The 16,574-nt window shown below is 47.3% G+C and overlaps 1 protein-coding gene across 1 annotated transcript in view; it reads right to left on the reverse strand.

The window, feature by feature from the left end:
- Nucleotides 1-8,454: 8,454 nt before the first annotated feature.
- Nucleotides 8,455-16,574, reverse strand: part of PEX14 (peroxisomal biogenesis factor 14) — a 71,732-nt gene continuing 63,612 nt past the window's right edge. Inside the window, exons 7-9 of the mRNA XM_032708923.1 lie at nt 15,229-15,326; nt 12,020-12,111; nt 8,455-10,310 (exon numbers count right to left, since the gene is read on the reverse strand). Of these exons, the coding sequence (XP_032564814.1) occupies nt 9,845-10,310; nt 12,020-12,111; nt 15,229-15,326 (656 nt within the window). The 3' untranslated portion in view covers nt 8,455-9,844. The remainder of the gene's footprint in view (nt 10,311-12,019; nt 12,112-15,228; nt 15,327-16,574) is intronic.

Genomic DNA, 16,574 nt, shown 5'->3' on the forward strand with positions numbered 1-16,574 from the left:
TCCTGTCCTGCCAAGTGCTACTGGAGATGCAGAGCCAAGCAATGTCCAAGTTCTCGTTTTACCCAAAGAACACGAGAACAGCCCTCCCGTGTGGCTCTTCCCCAGCCATCTCGAAGCAGCTGGGTCTTTGTGCCTCTCTGCCATCGTCAGAGAACACGGGAGCAGCAGAGCAGTGCCTGCCAAGCCGGGTGCATTGGCAGCAGCTGCCTCCTTATTAGCAGAGAGGATTAGACTCCTCTCTCTTTCAAAGCCCCCTCGTTGCTCTGCTGCAGCTCCCAGCCATCCTGTTTTCAGATGTCATTATCTGAACACGCTCCTAATCTGACCTTGGAGCGCAGAGGTTTGTTCTCACTGGAGCTCTGCCCACAGCACAAGGAATATTTACATGGCCGTGTTTCCGGGGGGGGACAGGGGACAGGAACGACACGACTCGCTGCTTGAAAGCTCTTGCTGGAACTTGCCTGCTCTCTGTGGAACTCTGACTGCACCTCATAAAAGAATGACTAAGTCAGGGGGACGCTGCAAGCTGAACAACCAAAGTCTCACTATCACATTCATTCCAAGCCCTCACAGCTGGTGCTGGTGCAGCTCTGCACCCACAGCCCCTGCACTTGGTGAGCCCTGGGAAGCATCAGACACCAGGCAAGGCCACTTGTTCTAATGTCAGGACAAAAACTGGGCAGTTGCTGCTGCTACTGTACTTTGATACCTCGAGTGTACCCAGTAACAGCATTTTTTGTGAGTGCAGCACTCACAAGTCACACACACAGCCACAAAACCACACTGCCTGTTTCACATGAGACACTGGATATCCCCTCTTCAGTCTCCTGCAGCACCCACCAACACAGGCACCCATGGCAGAGGATCCCTTGGCACCAGCCCAAACACAAAACTCAAACAGCAGCACTGCCTTCCCCTCTCCAAACAATTCAAGACTTTAAACCAACAGAGGCAGCAGAAGTTCAATCGCCTCAAACATAAACAAGCAGCATCCAAGGTATTCCAGGACATGGAATGGGAGAACAGAAGGTTGTGCTGCTGCTTTCAATCATCCTGGTTTTTAGATGTCATTAACCAAACATGCCTGGTCCAGCCTTAGCTCATGGAGACCTGTCCTTGCTGGAGCCAGAAGGGCCAACAAGGACAGAAATAAAGAGAGTGTTGGCCAAAACCAAAGGTAACTGCCATCACTGGGGCTTAGAAAGACAACCATCACTGTTCATCCAAGAGCTTCTCACAGACAGTCCAGCAACAGCATTTCCAGAGATCACTAGGAAAACAATCCTTTGGGTTACCCCTCTCCCTATGTCCCAGGCCCAGGAGGAACTGTTCTCATACTGCAGTAGGTAGCCATTTAATTTGCAGGAATCTTCCTTGCAAGCTCTCACCAGCTCCAGCCCTGACTGCCTTCACTCAGCACCATCTCACTGGGGCTGTGAGGACCAGCCCACAGAGCAGTGGGTGCAGAGCTGCACCTGACACAGAAATACTCCTCATGGCTGAGCACAGAGTGAGTAAAGCATGTGTGACTCAGGAGGAGATTTACTCCAGGGGCACAATGCCTCCTGCACCCTGACAGAAGGAAATTCAGAATTCTGGTGCTCACTGGTACAGAGGAAAAGCAGCTGTGATGGTGCACAACATGTGCTGGGCATAACTTAGAGCTTGCAGGGACCAGTGCCCAGCACTGGCTTCCCAAGGCACCGTGACATTCAGAATGACCTGGAGACTTGCCAGGGAAACAGGTCTGTTAAACAAAGGAGAAAGAATGGACTGAGCCAGCTGTTGGTCCTGCCCATGTTGCTCAGGTAAGGGAGCTAAGAGAGAAACCATTAATAGGTAACAACAGGCTAAGAGATAACAAAGGCCTTGAGAGTTCCTGGAAAAGTATTTTCACTGTGCATTGGGTACAATGACACAAAGCAAGAGAGGAGAATTATGACACAGACATGAACAAGAGAATGAGGACCAAATGTTTAAAGCAAAGACCTTCACTTGACCTCTAAAATTTCCTTCACAGTTCTGCACAAACCCTTTCCAAGAAGGAAGGTTCTGAACCACCAATCCTGCTGTAAGGTACATACAGACTGCATCAACTGCTTGAGTCACAACAGAGCTTTGCATTGGCACACGGGCACAGAACTGTGCTCACAAACCTGCAGGTGCCTTTTTGGAAGGCCACGGGAAGCCCTTTTAAAAAAACAGCTCTGGGGAAAGGGAAGGAGAGAAGCTACAGCCAAAGCTCTCTCCTCCCCAATCTGCATACAAGACTGAAGCTTTCAAACATGACAATAAAACTGCACATCATCTTCAAGAGCAACATGAACTTTAGGGAGTTCTCTGATAGTCATTGAGCAGCTTGTACCTTTTCTGAACAAGAGAAGCATGTGGGTTGTCAGGAAATGTCTGTGGAGTTTCATGTACACTAATAAATAAATAATTTCTGTCTTTCTTTACAAATCAAGGCAGGACTTTGCTTAATATGACCAAACTTGGAAAGGGGAGAGGATGTGTGAATACATCTGTACACCAGACTTGCACATGCACAGCCACAGTAAAATACCCGGGTTTGCCCAACACTGGGACAAGGAAAGAAGCCAGTTTTGGTGCAAGCATGTGAAAGAACTGCATGTGTGATGTTTACTGCACCTAGTGCATTTTATGGCTATCTGTAAAGAGTAAGGTTAAGCAAGATGCTTTTGAGTCCTGTGACAGACACTGTGATGTGGAAATCCAACGTTCAGGCAGGAAGCCCTCTCTTTTTGAGTCTCTGACTGCTGTCCTGGACAAACTTCACCAGTACCCGAAAGCTGACAAGACCCAACTCCAGAGGCAACAATCCCAGCCAAAGGGATGAGGGCAAGGAGGGGAGAAAGGCACTGAACAGCATTTGTAGATACAGCAGGTGCTGGAAGGGATGACAAGTTCTTCATGCCAGCCCTGGGGCAAGAAGTGGATCACTGGAGTCCCTCAGACACACCTTCCCTCACAAGGGCCAAGCACTGCTCAGATGGGAACATGGTCCCTCCAGGGGCAGATTCCTTCACGTTCCCTGGGGAAGGTTGGGTGCCCTGGCCCCCCCCTCTTGCCCTTGCCCCTCAAGTGCCCCAGGCCCATCCTGGCTGAGGAGGGGTGGCCAACAGAGGCAGCTTCCCTCCTTCCTTTTGCTCTTTTTTGGCAGGGAAACTCTTAAACAAACAAATGAAGAAACACTGAGGATTTAAGTAAACAGCTGAAGATTTATCTGACAGGCAGACTGAGCTGTTCCCTGCCCCCTTCCCTTCCCTTCCCACAGGGCTGGGTGCTGCCCTGTGCTCTCTGCAAAGCCAGGGACCAGCAGCCTGTGCCCCAAGTCCCCGCTGCCGCCAGCAGCCCCACAGACCCTCCTGGGATCCCAGGGCACGGCCAAGCTCTGCTTCAGTGCCACAGCTCTGCATCCCACACACTGAGGAGGACACAAAAAAGCCTTCTGGTCTGTGGCCAGAGCCAGAGAGCCCTTGGAGGGAAGCAAGTGCCTTCATTCAGGCACTATCCCAGGAAGAGCCAGCAGTGCCCACAAGAGGGAAGGGAACCAGCCCTGGCCTGTGGCACCACATCCACTGGTCTGTGCCCAGGACAGAACCTCTGACAGAGCTGCAGCCCCTCCACATCCACCCCCGCTGCTGGGGCATCCATCACGAGTTCCCACTGTTTCACACAGATCAGCAGGCTCTGCCTGTGGGTTTCAGGGCTGGGGGAAAAAGGAGGTAAGAAAGAGGTGCAGCAGTGGGATGTTCCAGTGTCAGGCTGCACCAGGCTCATTCTGGGGAACAGGCAGGAGGGAGCCCCAAGCTCCATCTTACACCCAAAACTGTGGAAGTGCTGTTATCACTGCACAGGCACAGAAGCAGACAGGTAAGCAGGGAAGCAGTTACACAGCAATGGGATCTGCTGTAGACACTCTGAGAGGGCAGGAAGCAAGCAATAATTCACCTGCACTGGAAAGCTGCAGCATTTAGCACCCAGCCCTTTGTGCATACCCAGCTCAGCTGAAACTGCTTAAGGAAAGCAAATCTGTTCAAAGAGATGGAAGAATGTCCACCCCAGAATTTGCTCTGGTTCAATTAAATCAGTTGAAGAAATTAATTCTGAAGAGGTGTTACTCTGGGTGCACACAGACAAAACCTCAGTAGTAGCCACAGAAGCAGGGGATAAAGTTGGAAACAGCCAACTGTTAGAAAGGGAAGAGATGAGGAGACAGGCATGAGGGAAGGCTGGAAAACCAGCACCAGGGATGCTGCACAGAACAGCCACGCCAAGCAAAGGGACTGACAGACAGACAGGCTGGCAAAGGGACAGGCACTGAAAGGAAAACAGGCAACAAAGAAGCCGGTTGTACTCCGAGATCCCCTGAGTCAGCCCTACCCAGCCAGTCACCTTCTCATGCAGGACACACAGTCCTACAGAAAAGCAAGTATTTTACCTAAAACAGAAAAAAATACAGTGTCAACTTCCCTCCCCCACTCCCCTTCAGGCTGTTCTTGCAGCCAGCATCATAAAACATCTCTCATTATTTGTGCAAATATAGAAAAAAAATAAAATCCTGAAGGATGAAATCCTTCAGCAGATGCAGGGAAGGAGGCTTTGGTAGGAACACAGGATGTTTTTGAAGATGCTCCATACTGTAAGTAACCCCTGAGCAGTCCTTGCAAAGCATTTGGGGAGATTTTTAGCCTGAAAGACACTTTACAAAAATAAATTGTAATTGAGTTTTAATAATCTTCCCCTTTTCAGAAAGGGCCTGACAGATGCTGCCTAGTGCTCACTTCTGCCCCATTTCAAATATTTTTACCTTATTTGGATGAAATATATTATTTTTCTAATGAAAGGAGGTTTGTTTTTTTTTTTTTCCAACGAGCTGGTTTTCCCTTCGTCCAGCTGGTGCCTTTATTAGGTTAGTGCTTGCTCCCTTTTGGGGATGGGATTGTTTTTTTCTCTGAGCTGGGACAGACCATGCCAGCCCCTCAACCTACAAGTGCAGCTCAGAGCTTGGACTGCACAGCAAGTGGAGGAGTCAGGACCTGACCTCCATCTTCCCCATACCCCAAAATTCACCTTAGGCACATTTCCATTATTTTATTTCCTTTTAAAGAACGTAAATAGTGGTAAGAGCAAGCCCTTCATCAGCATAATAGGCAGACACAGCTCCAAAGGTGCCTACCAAGGCTGACTCCTGAGGAAGCAGTAGAGTCTGGGGATAAGACAATAAAAGGGAAAATGAAAAAAGCTGGAAGGTCTCTCCTGTGACCTTAGGTAAATAATTTCCTGTTTCACCTCCCAGCATCCCTTTATTTATGTTTCAAATCCCTGGAGGCCAAGCCCTTCTCTTGCTCTGCACTTGCACAGCAGCCAGTGGTCTGAGAGGTCCAGTCCAGGCTGGAAGACTCTCCAAGCTCAGCACCAGTTTTTGGAGTGCAGAGTCACCACCACAAACAATTTGTGCTTAATGTAAAGCACCACCACACAGAAAGGACCTTCCAAAGCTTCCTGTGGCAAACATGTTCTCCACAGCCTGCTGGGTGTGTAGGGTCTGATCAAGCATGGAGACCTTGACTGGAACACAACAGGTCTGCAACCAAAAACTGCTCTGGACCTGCTGCCTGAGCCTTTGTTTTCCCCCAGCATGACACTGCCCCAGCACAGGGAAAGCAAAGGCAGCCTCCATTCCTACAGTGGGCACTGCAAATACAAGCACCACGGACTGGGATTTTCCACAGCCCTTCCACCAGCACACACCAGGATGGACCTGCTGGCAACCAACAAACCCCAGAGCAGTGAAAATGCAAAATCAAGACAAAATCAAGAGCATAGTTATAAAAAGCACTTACTTGCCAGAAGAACTTGAGCTGCAGCAAGCAAAGAGCAGATCTGAAGTGTCTCCAGGCTGCTGCAGGTGCTGGGCAGCTCCTCACTCACCTGGGCAGCTCCTCACTCACCTGGGCAGCCCAGCCCTCAGGGTCAGTGGCCACAACAGGGGCTGGGGCTCGTCAGGGTCAGTGGCCACAGTGGGTGGTGGCCAGGAGGGGCTGGGGCTCTCGTTCCAGGGCACAGGGTCCATGGGGGTGGGGAGTGTGTGAGCTGCAGGGCAGCACAACACCTGCTTCCCAAAGTTGGCTTCCTCAGCAACTTGTCTGTGTCACAGCTCTGTATTTATCATACTCTGTGTTTTTTACCAGCACATGTGAAATCCAAGGCACACTTACAAATAAAATACTTTGCAAAGTCATCCCCTTCCTTCTGATCCCAAACACTGTTCGGTTACACCCCAACACACAAAAGACAATTAAAAAACATTCTTCCTGCTCTTGACAAAGACACACACAGGGCTAATTTGTCACATCTGGGGATAAGGAAGGTTGGACGAACATGATCAGGAGATGTCTCTCTTAACCCTTTCCCCCTTGGTCACATTTTTTGAGTTGCCCATATTTCTCTTGCAGGTATTGGAATGGGAGCTTTTCTATTCTTGAATTACTGGGAAGCACCAGCCTGATACTGTTTCCTCTAGGAGAGAGCACAGGCTCACAGGGATTCAGTGAAACATGCCCAGACTTCCCTCATCTGCTTTCTGTATTCTATGAAGAAGCTATAGAAAGCATGTAACAAACCCACTGAACTCACTCTCTGGGGGGTTACTCTTCTTCCTGTGTAAAATACAGTAAAAATAAGAGTTCACAGTCAAACAAAGTACTTGAATGAGCCAGGTGGTGGGGAACTGCTGCTGCTGTCTTGTTCTGCAGAAAAAATGTTCCCTACCTGGTCATCTTTCAGCTATCAGGATGAATTCTCAGTGCCAACTGGCCAGTGGGATAAACATTTCACAGGGCAGCTAAGGAGGTTTTTCTTCTAGCAAAAAAAAAAAAAAAAAAAGAAAAAAAATCACAAGTTAGCAGTCAGGTTACAAGGACCAAAATCCTCTCCCTACAACTGTTGCTATGCTGTAAAGACAAGGAACAAGAGACAGAGGAATAAAACTGGTGATTCAAGACAGTACCTGCTGGACAGAAGGTCTGGCTTCTTCCAAATTCTCTGCTGGTGGGTTAGATCTCTTCAACAAAATACACAAACACCCCATCAGCAGCCAGAGGTACAGAGTTAAATTTTTTGAGCAATAATGGCCTGGATGGAGTTTTCTGGGATTTATCAGGTTGGAGAAAGCAAAAACAGTGATCTACAGAATTGGTAAAGGCAGTAAGAAGGAAAAAACTAAGGGATAGAAAAGAGCAGTTCAAGAAAACTGCCTTTTACTCTGCACCAGAAATCTTGAGGTAAATGAATTGAACATTGGCAACATGGAGGAAAAGGGGGGAAAAATGAACCCGCAGGGATGGCTGCACTGTAAACCTCGTAAGTCACTCTGCAAGGCACATACCTCAGCAACATATTTTCCACATTTCACCAACTGCTGTTGTCCAGGCACTTTCTATTTTCAAAACCTTCTATGTATATAAAATGTACACAGGCAGGACAATACTTTTTCATCACACCCCTGCGTTCGGCCGTGTTTTCTTTTCATGAGGATTCTTGGCTTGGAGAAATGCAAAGTGCCATCTCTTAAGAAAAGCCTGGCCTTTTAAACACTTTCAAATTTGCCCTGTTTTAGCTAAACGTGACGTTCTTTGTGAACGTTAAACAGTGGAGAGAGAGACTGAGAGGGAGAGGGAGAGAGAGAGACACACACACACTCACTCCTGGGGAAGATATTCGTCCATTTAAGGCATGAGAAATCATCACATTCAGCAGCAGGTCTAAATACAGTAATATGAAGGTCCCTTTCACTCCCCCTGAGCAGGAAAATGTCACTGTGTACCAGACACCCAAATACTCGGGAATCAAGTAAATCCCTCATTTTTCAGAAGGGAGCCAAATCCTTCTGTTGAACAACGATGGGACTGTAGTAGCTACAAATTACTTGCTGCACTCCCTTTCCTTCAGTGGCTGCTGGACTGGGATGGCAGGGTTAGACCAGTCATGGGATCCAGCACAGCATTCCCTCCCGGCAGATAAGGCCGAGGGGCCGTGGGATATCTCACAGGCTCCCTTCAGCACCTCCTGCTGCCGGGGTGGAAGGAGCAGGATGCAGCATTCCACACCCTGCAGAGCCTCCTGCTGGGAGCCAAGGCAGAACCGCTGCATTTCACTGCCCAGGTGATTGATCCGCCCATCCCAAGCTCTGCACCATCGGACACAGCCCAGCACTGGAGCTGTTGGAGCTGTTTATGGTGTACCTGACACTGCTCCCTGCACTGCCTCCTGCTGAGGTCACCTAGGACTGGAGTAGTCACAAAACCAACCACAAACGTCCTTCAGAAAACATTTTCAAGGGACTGAATTTCTGTAACCATCCAGTTTCCCTCCCCTACCCCCCCCAACGCATATTTCTCCCCAAAAATAAGAACCACAGTAATCCAGTGATAGCCTGGTGTTAAATAGTGGTAAGTCATATTTATTACAATTATATACAATCATATTTTATATTTGAAATCTATACATGATCACACAGACGAGCACACTTGCTTGGTGAGGACAGTGAGACTCAGTTGTTACAAGAATTGCTCTGCTAAGAGGTTCTGATGCAGTGAATAATATCATTGGACACCACCATTTTACCAGCTGAGAACACAATGCTGCAAATGAGAGGTTTCAAAATTCACTGGTTTGATTTGTGTATGGCCCCAGTGGGGCAAAAAAAGGCTGGACTGGGCAAGGAGGGCCAGTGGTTAAACCTCAGAGCTGGAGCTGTTCTCTCTGCTGAAGAGACTGCTCTGCTGAAGCAGGTGCCTGTCACTGGAGAAATACAGGTCTGAGCTAACCATTTAAGGTTTGTTTTCTTCTCATTTAGAGAGAAAAACAGGCTAAAAACCATTGCAAACATTCAGAATTAACCAACTATTTCAGCATCTGATATATCACCCCATTCATTTATTCATTCATTCATTCAGGGCAGCTATAAATAAAATGTAAGATGTCAAAAACTGATGGGAGCTCCTTGTCTTTGGAGGAGGAAGGGTAATAATTGGGATGAGTGGAGTCAACTTCTTTTAAAGCCTTCTTTTACTGGGGAGCAATCAGCAACAAAGCCACCTGTTCCCATGGATTTTACTGTGGCTCTGACACCTGGACTTGGTCCCTAGTAAGAGGCCACTCTGATGAGTGTAAGCACATGGGGTGGAAATAGTGTTCTTTGGACCCCACAGAAATTTAGTGGTTTTAGATGCTAGGTAGTTTCAGGAATCTGAGGCTTGGCATAAGGTTTGGAAGAGCCAAGACTGAGGTCTGGTGAGGAACTCAGGGTTAAAATGCTCTTTTTTTTTTTTTTTTTGGCAACAGAATATCAAGTAGTTTGAGAAATAAAACAGAGGGTTTATTTTGGGAAACAGAACTGGTTTGGGCCTTATGTGGGGATTAAAGGCTTGTGAAATCAAGGAGCTCAGGACAGATTTCTGAAGTTGGATGGAAGGGCTCTAGGATGCAGCAAGAGGCTGACTGTTTGAGATGGTGTTTTTGCAGGAGGGCTGATTCTGTAGCTGTGGTGCATGGTAAGGCGATCGGTCTTCCAGCCTAGCAGTGACCCCAGCTCACAGGAGGTCTGGGAGGGGAGAAGAAGCCACTGCAACACTGCAAAGCCCTGTGGTGAAACAGGGCCCACCTTGTTCACCAGGCAATCGTGACCCTGCTCGAGGTCAGTCATGGGAGAATCACTGGAGGGGATGGTAGCACTTCTCTCCACAAAACGGGAGAGGCACTGGGGCAGTGCAGCAGGCCAGGGAGGATGGACAGCAGCAGCAGCAGCAGCCAGGGTGTCTTAGTCAATCTCATTCTCATTGCTGGCTCCCTCAGGTCTTCGTAGCTTTTCCACTTGCTCATTAATCTGACCATCCCCTCCTCGCCGGTCCTCAGTCTGGACACCCAGACACTCCTCCTCATCCACGTGGCTGACATCGTCATCCTCATCATCCTCTTCCTCCTCTTCGTTCCTTTTGGTTTCCCTTTTCTCCTCCTCCCCCTGCACCTCCATCCTCACCTGGCTGGTGACATCGATGACGGCCTTGGTGGCCTCCTCGGTGCTCAGCAGGTGGCAGCTGACCTTGGAGCCCTCGGGGCTGTGGTTCTCCTTCACCGGGGACGAGGTGGTCGACTCGTTGCTGACCGGGGAGATGTCACTGCTGCTGTTGTGGTTGGCAACGACGGGGTTGGAGGGTGAGCTTGGCTTCACCGGGATCTGCCACGATGGGATCTTAGGAGCTGAAGGGGAGGGAGGGAACTGCCTCCTTGGGGAGGGGAAGAGGGGGAAAGAAGGAGAGAAAGGGGCTTTTATTAAAAATACCGAGGGGTTATCATTAGAGAGAATGGCATTTGCACTGGGGAAGTCACGTAAAGCAGGACTGAAACTGCAAGTCTCTTTGCCATAAATGAACAAAACCAAGGCCACTTTGCTTCTCCAGCCAGATTCTCAAAGTGCTTTACAAGCACCCAGCAATCGAGCCTGTATGCAAGGAAAATATCCCAGCTGGGCAATCTGAAGCACTAAAATGATCTGATTTGGCCATTTTCACAGAGTAAGCCAGCACTCAGGAAAGCTGCCTGAGAAAAGGCATGGGTGTCCCTTCATAAAACAATCACTAGTTAATTGGAAAAGAAATCTCCCACTGGAGCAAGAAGTCAGACACACCAGGTCCTTGTGCCCGAGCCAAGGAATTTCACCACCTGGCTCTCACCTCCACAGTGATACACCACTATTGCATTCTGGCTCGTGGCAATCCAGAGCCTTTCTCCCAGTCCCAGCAGGCACTTTACATGTTTGGGCCATGCCCTGGCTGCCACAAACTGGTTCAGCTCCTCTGACTTGAATGGAGTCACACCAGCTGGGAAAGCTGGCTGCTCTGTCTCCGAGTCCTTTCCAGGTGGCTTTATGGATACGACAGTAGCAAAATAATGCCTGTGAGGAGAATCCAAGCACCAGACAGGACAAATCTAAGTGCAAGGGGAGCAGTGCTGCCCTCAGAGTCATCCACCATGAAGAGCAAGGCAAAAAAGCATGTCTGATCCAGTACTCCCCACACACCCTCACCTTGTGTGTGGAAAGTGGGAGTCATCAAGTAACACTCTCCCCCCAGCAGTGAGGCTGGTATGACCCAGCTTAACAGACAGGAACTTAATGTGTGTCCTCAGTCCCTGAGAGCTTCCTACCAAGACTCCTGGGAGGAATGAGAGGTGTAGCAAGAATCTAAAAGGATATTAAAGACAATATACTTTTCAGACTTCTGAAAAGCCCACTTGCTGAGATCCAGAACGTGTTTAGTTCAATCTTAGACCGACCTTTGAAGTCCACCTCTTAGGAAACAGATGACTTGAGAAGACTTAGTTACAAGTAGAAGGAGGGAAGGGAGTCAGATCTGAGGGAAGGGATCAATAGCTGAAAAGCTGGATAAACTCTTAATTAACATACTTGGAAAAAAAAGAATTTTCTCAGGAACTGAGATCTGATCCCAGTTCTCATGACTGTCCCACAGGCTGGGATTTCTATCACCTCATTTCAGACATCTCCTACACGGTAAGATGTCTATACCCGAGCTATCTGAGATAAACAGGCTCTGCTGTGGTGAGACTCTTTTCATCCTGGTTATGCCCTGACCATGAACAGGCAGAGGTGACTCTTTGTACAGCAGAATGCAGGTGCAGATGCAGGCAGTGCCTGAGAGGAGGTGACTGTGGGGAACGGCCCAGAGCTCCTCTACCGCAAACAAAAAGGAAAAATCTTATCAACTCCCCCAAGCACTCTGTGATTTAAGGCAAGTTTGAAAAGCATTTTGAGACCTGCAAATAGAAAGTGATAGTGGAGTGCAAAGTGGTATTATTAAAATAGCAATAACAGGATATAGAGCTAGTTCCTGCTGGAAATGCCTTTCCTCTCCATGACTGAGAAGATTCAGAAAGCAGCCCTTTCCCCACCACGACCTGCTCCCAGTTCTGTCCATACCGGTTCAGGAGGAGCCCTTTTAAAGAGTAGATCTCAGATTTCAATTCATTAATATTCTGTGACTCCAGGATCCAGTTGGTGGAAGTTGTGGCCTAGAATATGAAAAACAAGACATAAAGATCAAAGTCTGAACTGGACAATGTCACTTGTCACCAATGTCACTTTCCCCTGTGTTATCCTATCTGGGAATCTTGAGTCTGTGGATAACATACATAAGCTCTAACATTTAAAACCTCTCATATCTGAGCAAAACAACTTCCACAATACAGAAGGACCTGAACAAATCACCACAGTGATCAGAAATACTAATTGTCTCAAGGTGCCAAGACTACTCAAATATTTGCTATGTGTTTGGGGGACTAACTAATCTTGTTTCCAACATCCCATGTACAACCACTACTGAAGCATCTCAAGGGGCCACTTCTTTTTGCAGGAGTACTTATGAGAATTCAGACAAAGCTGGGTCCACATAGGATGTTTTCCACCAACATATCAGACAGAGAACAATACACAAAGAGATAAACTAAATCATTTGGCACTGACCTAATGAATTTCTATAGAAGAATTAGAGTTAGGATCCTGAACAGCTGTGGGAGTTGCACTGAATCAGGTCCTTTACTCCTTCCTGTGACTGCATTTAGCTGAGGCAACATATTCAAATATTATATATTAACAACTATTTTAAAACCATTTGTTCATTTCTCCTAAATCATGAAAGAAAGAATCGATTATCTGCACTCTGTGGTGTTTAGAGGTGGGCTGATAAATCAGTGCTTGAAAGTTGCAAAAATCTTCCCTTCCTCAATGTGAAGAATTAGAGCTGTGCTGGAGTTACCAGGCTGGACCCCCAGCAGCAGCTGGACTAGGCTCTGTCTCTTGGATATTTCAAGGCAGTCGATGCAGTTTGGTGGGGAAAAATGGTAAGTAACTCCTGGAAGCCTGGTACAGCTGCTGTCAGCACTGCATCAGAATAGCCATGGGATATCAGGCAGAAATTAGAGCAAGTAACTGAGCAGAATATGCTGCAGACAATACTTTTGGCATTCTTTCTTTTAACCCTTTCGGGACCTTGAGAAATGGGAGGGACTTTCTTAAAGACAGATCACGGCCTATGGTTCCCCCATCCTATTGCTCCAGCAGCTCCTGTAGCTGTGGGAGCAGAGCACACTCATGCCTGGCACTTCCCACAGTAATTTCTGCTAAAAGCCATTTGGAATGAACCCATTTGTGAGCATCGCTCCAGAGATACTTCTAAGAAACCCCGTGCCAAAGGAAGCCAGGGCTGGAATAACACAAATCTCCTCCTCAGCAGTTCCTACTCCATGTAGCCAGAACTGGTTGTTCCTACTTATTCTTTAAACAGACTTCAGCTGGTGCTGAGTAACCCTGAGCACCTTCACAGCCAGCACTGCTCACAGGGACTTCTGGGCTCCGACCCCAGACTGCTGGGAGAGGCTGGGGCTGTAGGAGCTGGGATATACACAGATGCCATCCCTTGGGATTCACACTCCCAGCCCTCAGACAGCAAGAATCCAGGAGCCACTGTTCTGGCTTTCCAAGACCTTGAAAGCTACGGCAGCACATTAACAAGGGAGCGATTTCCACTCACTGGCCTGCAAAGGACTCAAATTTCCGAAACACATATGGTGCCAGATGCCTAGGATTTAGAAATAAAATCTGACATCTGGGGCTTTTTAGCCAGTCTCTTTAAAAACAGTTGTAGAAAATTCAAGCCTTGAATTTTTATGTACGTTTTTTAATTACTTAAAGTCCCTCTTTTTAATTTTTTACAGCATGCCAGTAGGAGTTTGAAAAGCAGATATAAAAACTTACATTACAGCTGAGAAAACACAGCTTTTATTCCTTGGTTTGTGGGGTTGCCCAAGTTTTTCTTTGTACACATGAGGTTTAGATATCATAACAATGTGTGCTACCATTTCAGTGCAGGGGGTAGAGAGGGGGGAGGAAAAACTTCTTCAAGACTCTCTAAACCACCAAGACTCTTATGGCCTTTTCCCTTCTTAAAGCTCAACATGTGTTCTTAATCTTAACACTTAAGACCTGAAAACAGTTTTCCAATTTCCGGACTGGCTCCAGGCCACTGTCAGGCCACAGTTCCCAAGGAAAATTGAAGCAGAGTGTTGTGGCCATAAACTGGCTTTCATGGTTGGGTTTACAGCTGTGCCACTGAGGGATTCCTACTGTACAGTGTGCACAGCACAGAGTCAGCTGTGGCCCACCAGTGACACACCATCAAAGGGCCTGTACAAGAATAAAGTGTAGGGAAGGGGGAGAAGACAATTCCTGCTCCAGGTAGAAGGCTGGAAGCTTTGCCTGAATGATTTCACAGGAAAATCTCTCCCTGCCCAGAGACTGGACCCTGAAGAACCCCAGGTTTGTGAGTCAAAGGAAGGCTTCATCTCCATGTGACTGGTTCAAATGCACCCCACCTCACATGTCATCCACAGTTTCTGTCTGTAGAATGCTTAAGCCAGTGGCTGCAAAGTACTCTGGAGATGCAAAGCACTAATTCTCATTGCCAGAAAGAAAATCAATTTTGGTTAAAAGTGGTTACTTTATTTACACATGTAACAACACCAACTGGTCAGAACTGATGGTTTTATTGGCAGGGTCAAGTCAGGAGTCAAGGGGAATGGGTCACTGTGCGTCACTAATGGGGTTGTGATGAGACTGAGCTGTCCAAAATCACTGGAACAAGAACCCAGATTGTAAGAATGATGGACCATTACCTGGCCTGGATCTGAACAAGTGACTTAAATACAGTCCTTCAAGTGTATGCTTGTCTGAACAGGATTAAGTCACTGTTTTGAAAAGTGACTTAAGAGACAAGAGAAACAGAAACATGTAATATTACATATTACACACAAACAAAACCTCTGCACAACTGGTCAGTGGACTAACACCACAATTATTTCATCTCAAATGCACTGCAGAAGATGAGAACAAGTGTGAGGCCTCAGACACAGGTGCTGCATCCAGAGCTACACAGCAAAGCCCCCTCCAAAGTCAGATTGTTTCACTGAGTACCCAACCCACAACCAGTGCTTTAACCAGACCTCCCATGGACAGATGCAGAGGAACTGGCTGGGGATCTGACAGGGCTGATGGCTGCATTGTGAACCCCACAGGTGCTTTCCATGTGCCCACTAAAGAAGCCATGCATGTTCTAGAGATGGTGGTGGATATACCTTAGAAGCAGCCAGCTCTTGGGTGAGGTCCTGGATTTTCTGTTGTTGCTGGATTAGCAGCTCCTGGACAGCTGCTAAAGTTGTCTGTAACTGAGTCACTGTGAGGGAAAAAGCAGGAGAGTCAAAGTGAGATACATGCTCATACACACTCACACACTCCTTTCCTGCTGTCTAGCTGCAGAGATGCCTCTATTCCTACTGTATTTAATTTATCTATGCCCGCCTGCTCACTTTAATCCATATGATTTATCTGCACTACGGGTAATCTACCTGCACTGCATCTAACCTCCAGTATTTCTAGTTTATCTTTCCATTGTATAGATGTCTATAGCCCACAGTATATCCGTCCAAAACCTCTCCCTTCTAATTATATTGGTTTATGATTTGTACATCTCCCTGAACTTATACAATGTTTGCATCATTTATCTATCTCAGGCCTCTTGCAGGCAAACACTGGGGCGAGCTCCAATCTGGGAAGAAGCTGCTCCCAGGATTGACCTCAGGGTATCATGAGAAATGAAAGATGCTTTTCTTCTCACCCTTCAGTAAAAAGTGTAATTAGCATCCTCCTGCTCTCAACCCACCAGCTACTTCAATCCCAATATCTTTAACAAACTTACTGCTGAAAATCATACCTTTTTTCCTCCCACTGAGTATACTTTGTGCTTTTCCCCTTTTATTTCAGGAGAGCACCCTATATTCCTCTCCTACAGCCCAGCAAACGCTGAGCAACTTCTGCTGGATTCCAACTCCAGCTGTAGAACTTTTCTACTTTGGCACTTTATCCAAAGCTTCCAGGTAGTAAACAAGCTGATAAAATAAATAAAATTAAAACCTCCACTGGCGTGACAGGTAACAGCTAATCCAGACCATCATTAGGGCATTGGGTAATGAACAGACACCCTATGGAGTCAATAACAGAGAAGGTGGCTCAGGTCAGGGAGGCACAGTAATTACAGACTCTCCCGACCCTTGCTCGGATTTTCAGATGGAAGGTGGGGGGAAACCACCAAAAAAAAGCCCCTGAAAACATCAGAGAAGCAGAAATTAAAAATGAACTTTACAGCCCTCCGAAAGGCTGTCATTTTATTCCCCTTATTAATATTCTGAGGTTGGGAGCCTTTCCGTAAAAACATAATTAATTGAGGCCGTGCCGACAGTAAACAAGCAATTTCAAATTAAACCGAAATGACGGCGGCTTCATTTGCAAATGTGAACAGATTCTCAGAGCAGATAAATGAAGTCACCACATAAAGTGGAGATGGAGGGAAAGAAAAGGGTGGGGGTCTTGGCAGAATGGAGGATACAGGGAGAAAGGCTTTGAGGGGTGAATTGATGGAGTCATT

This window comes from Chiroxiphia lanceolata, chromosome 22 (assembly GCF_009829145.1).
Source record: "Chiroxiphia lanceolata isolate bChiLan1 chromosome 22, bChiLan1.pri, whole genome shotgun sequence".
In the NCBI taxonomy this organism is placed as follows: domain Eukaryota; kingdom Metazoa; phylum Chordata; class Aves; order Passeriformes; family Pipridae; genus Chiroxiphia; species Chiroxiphia lanceolata.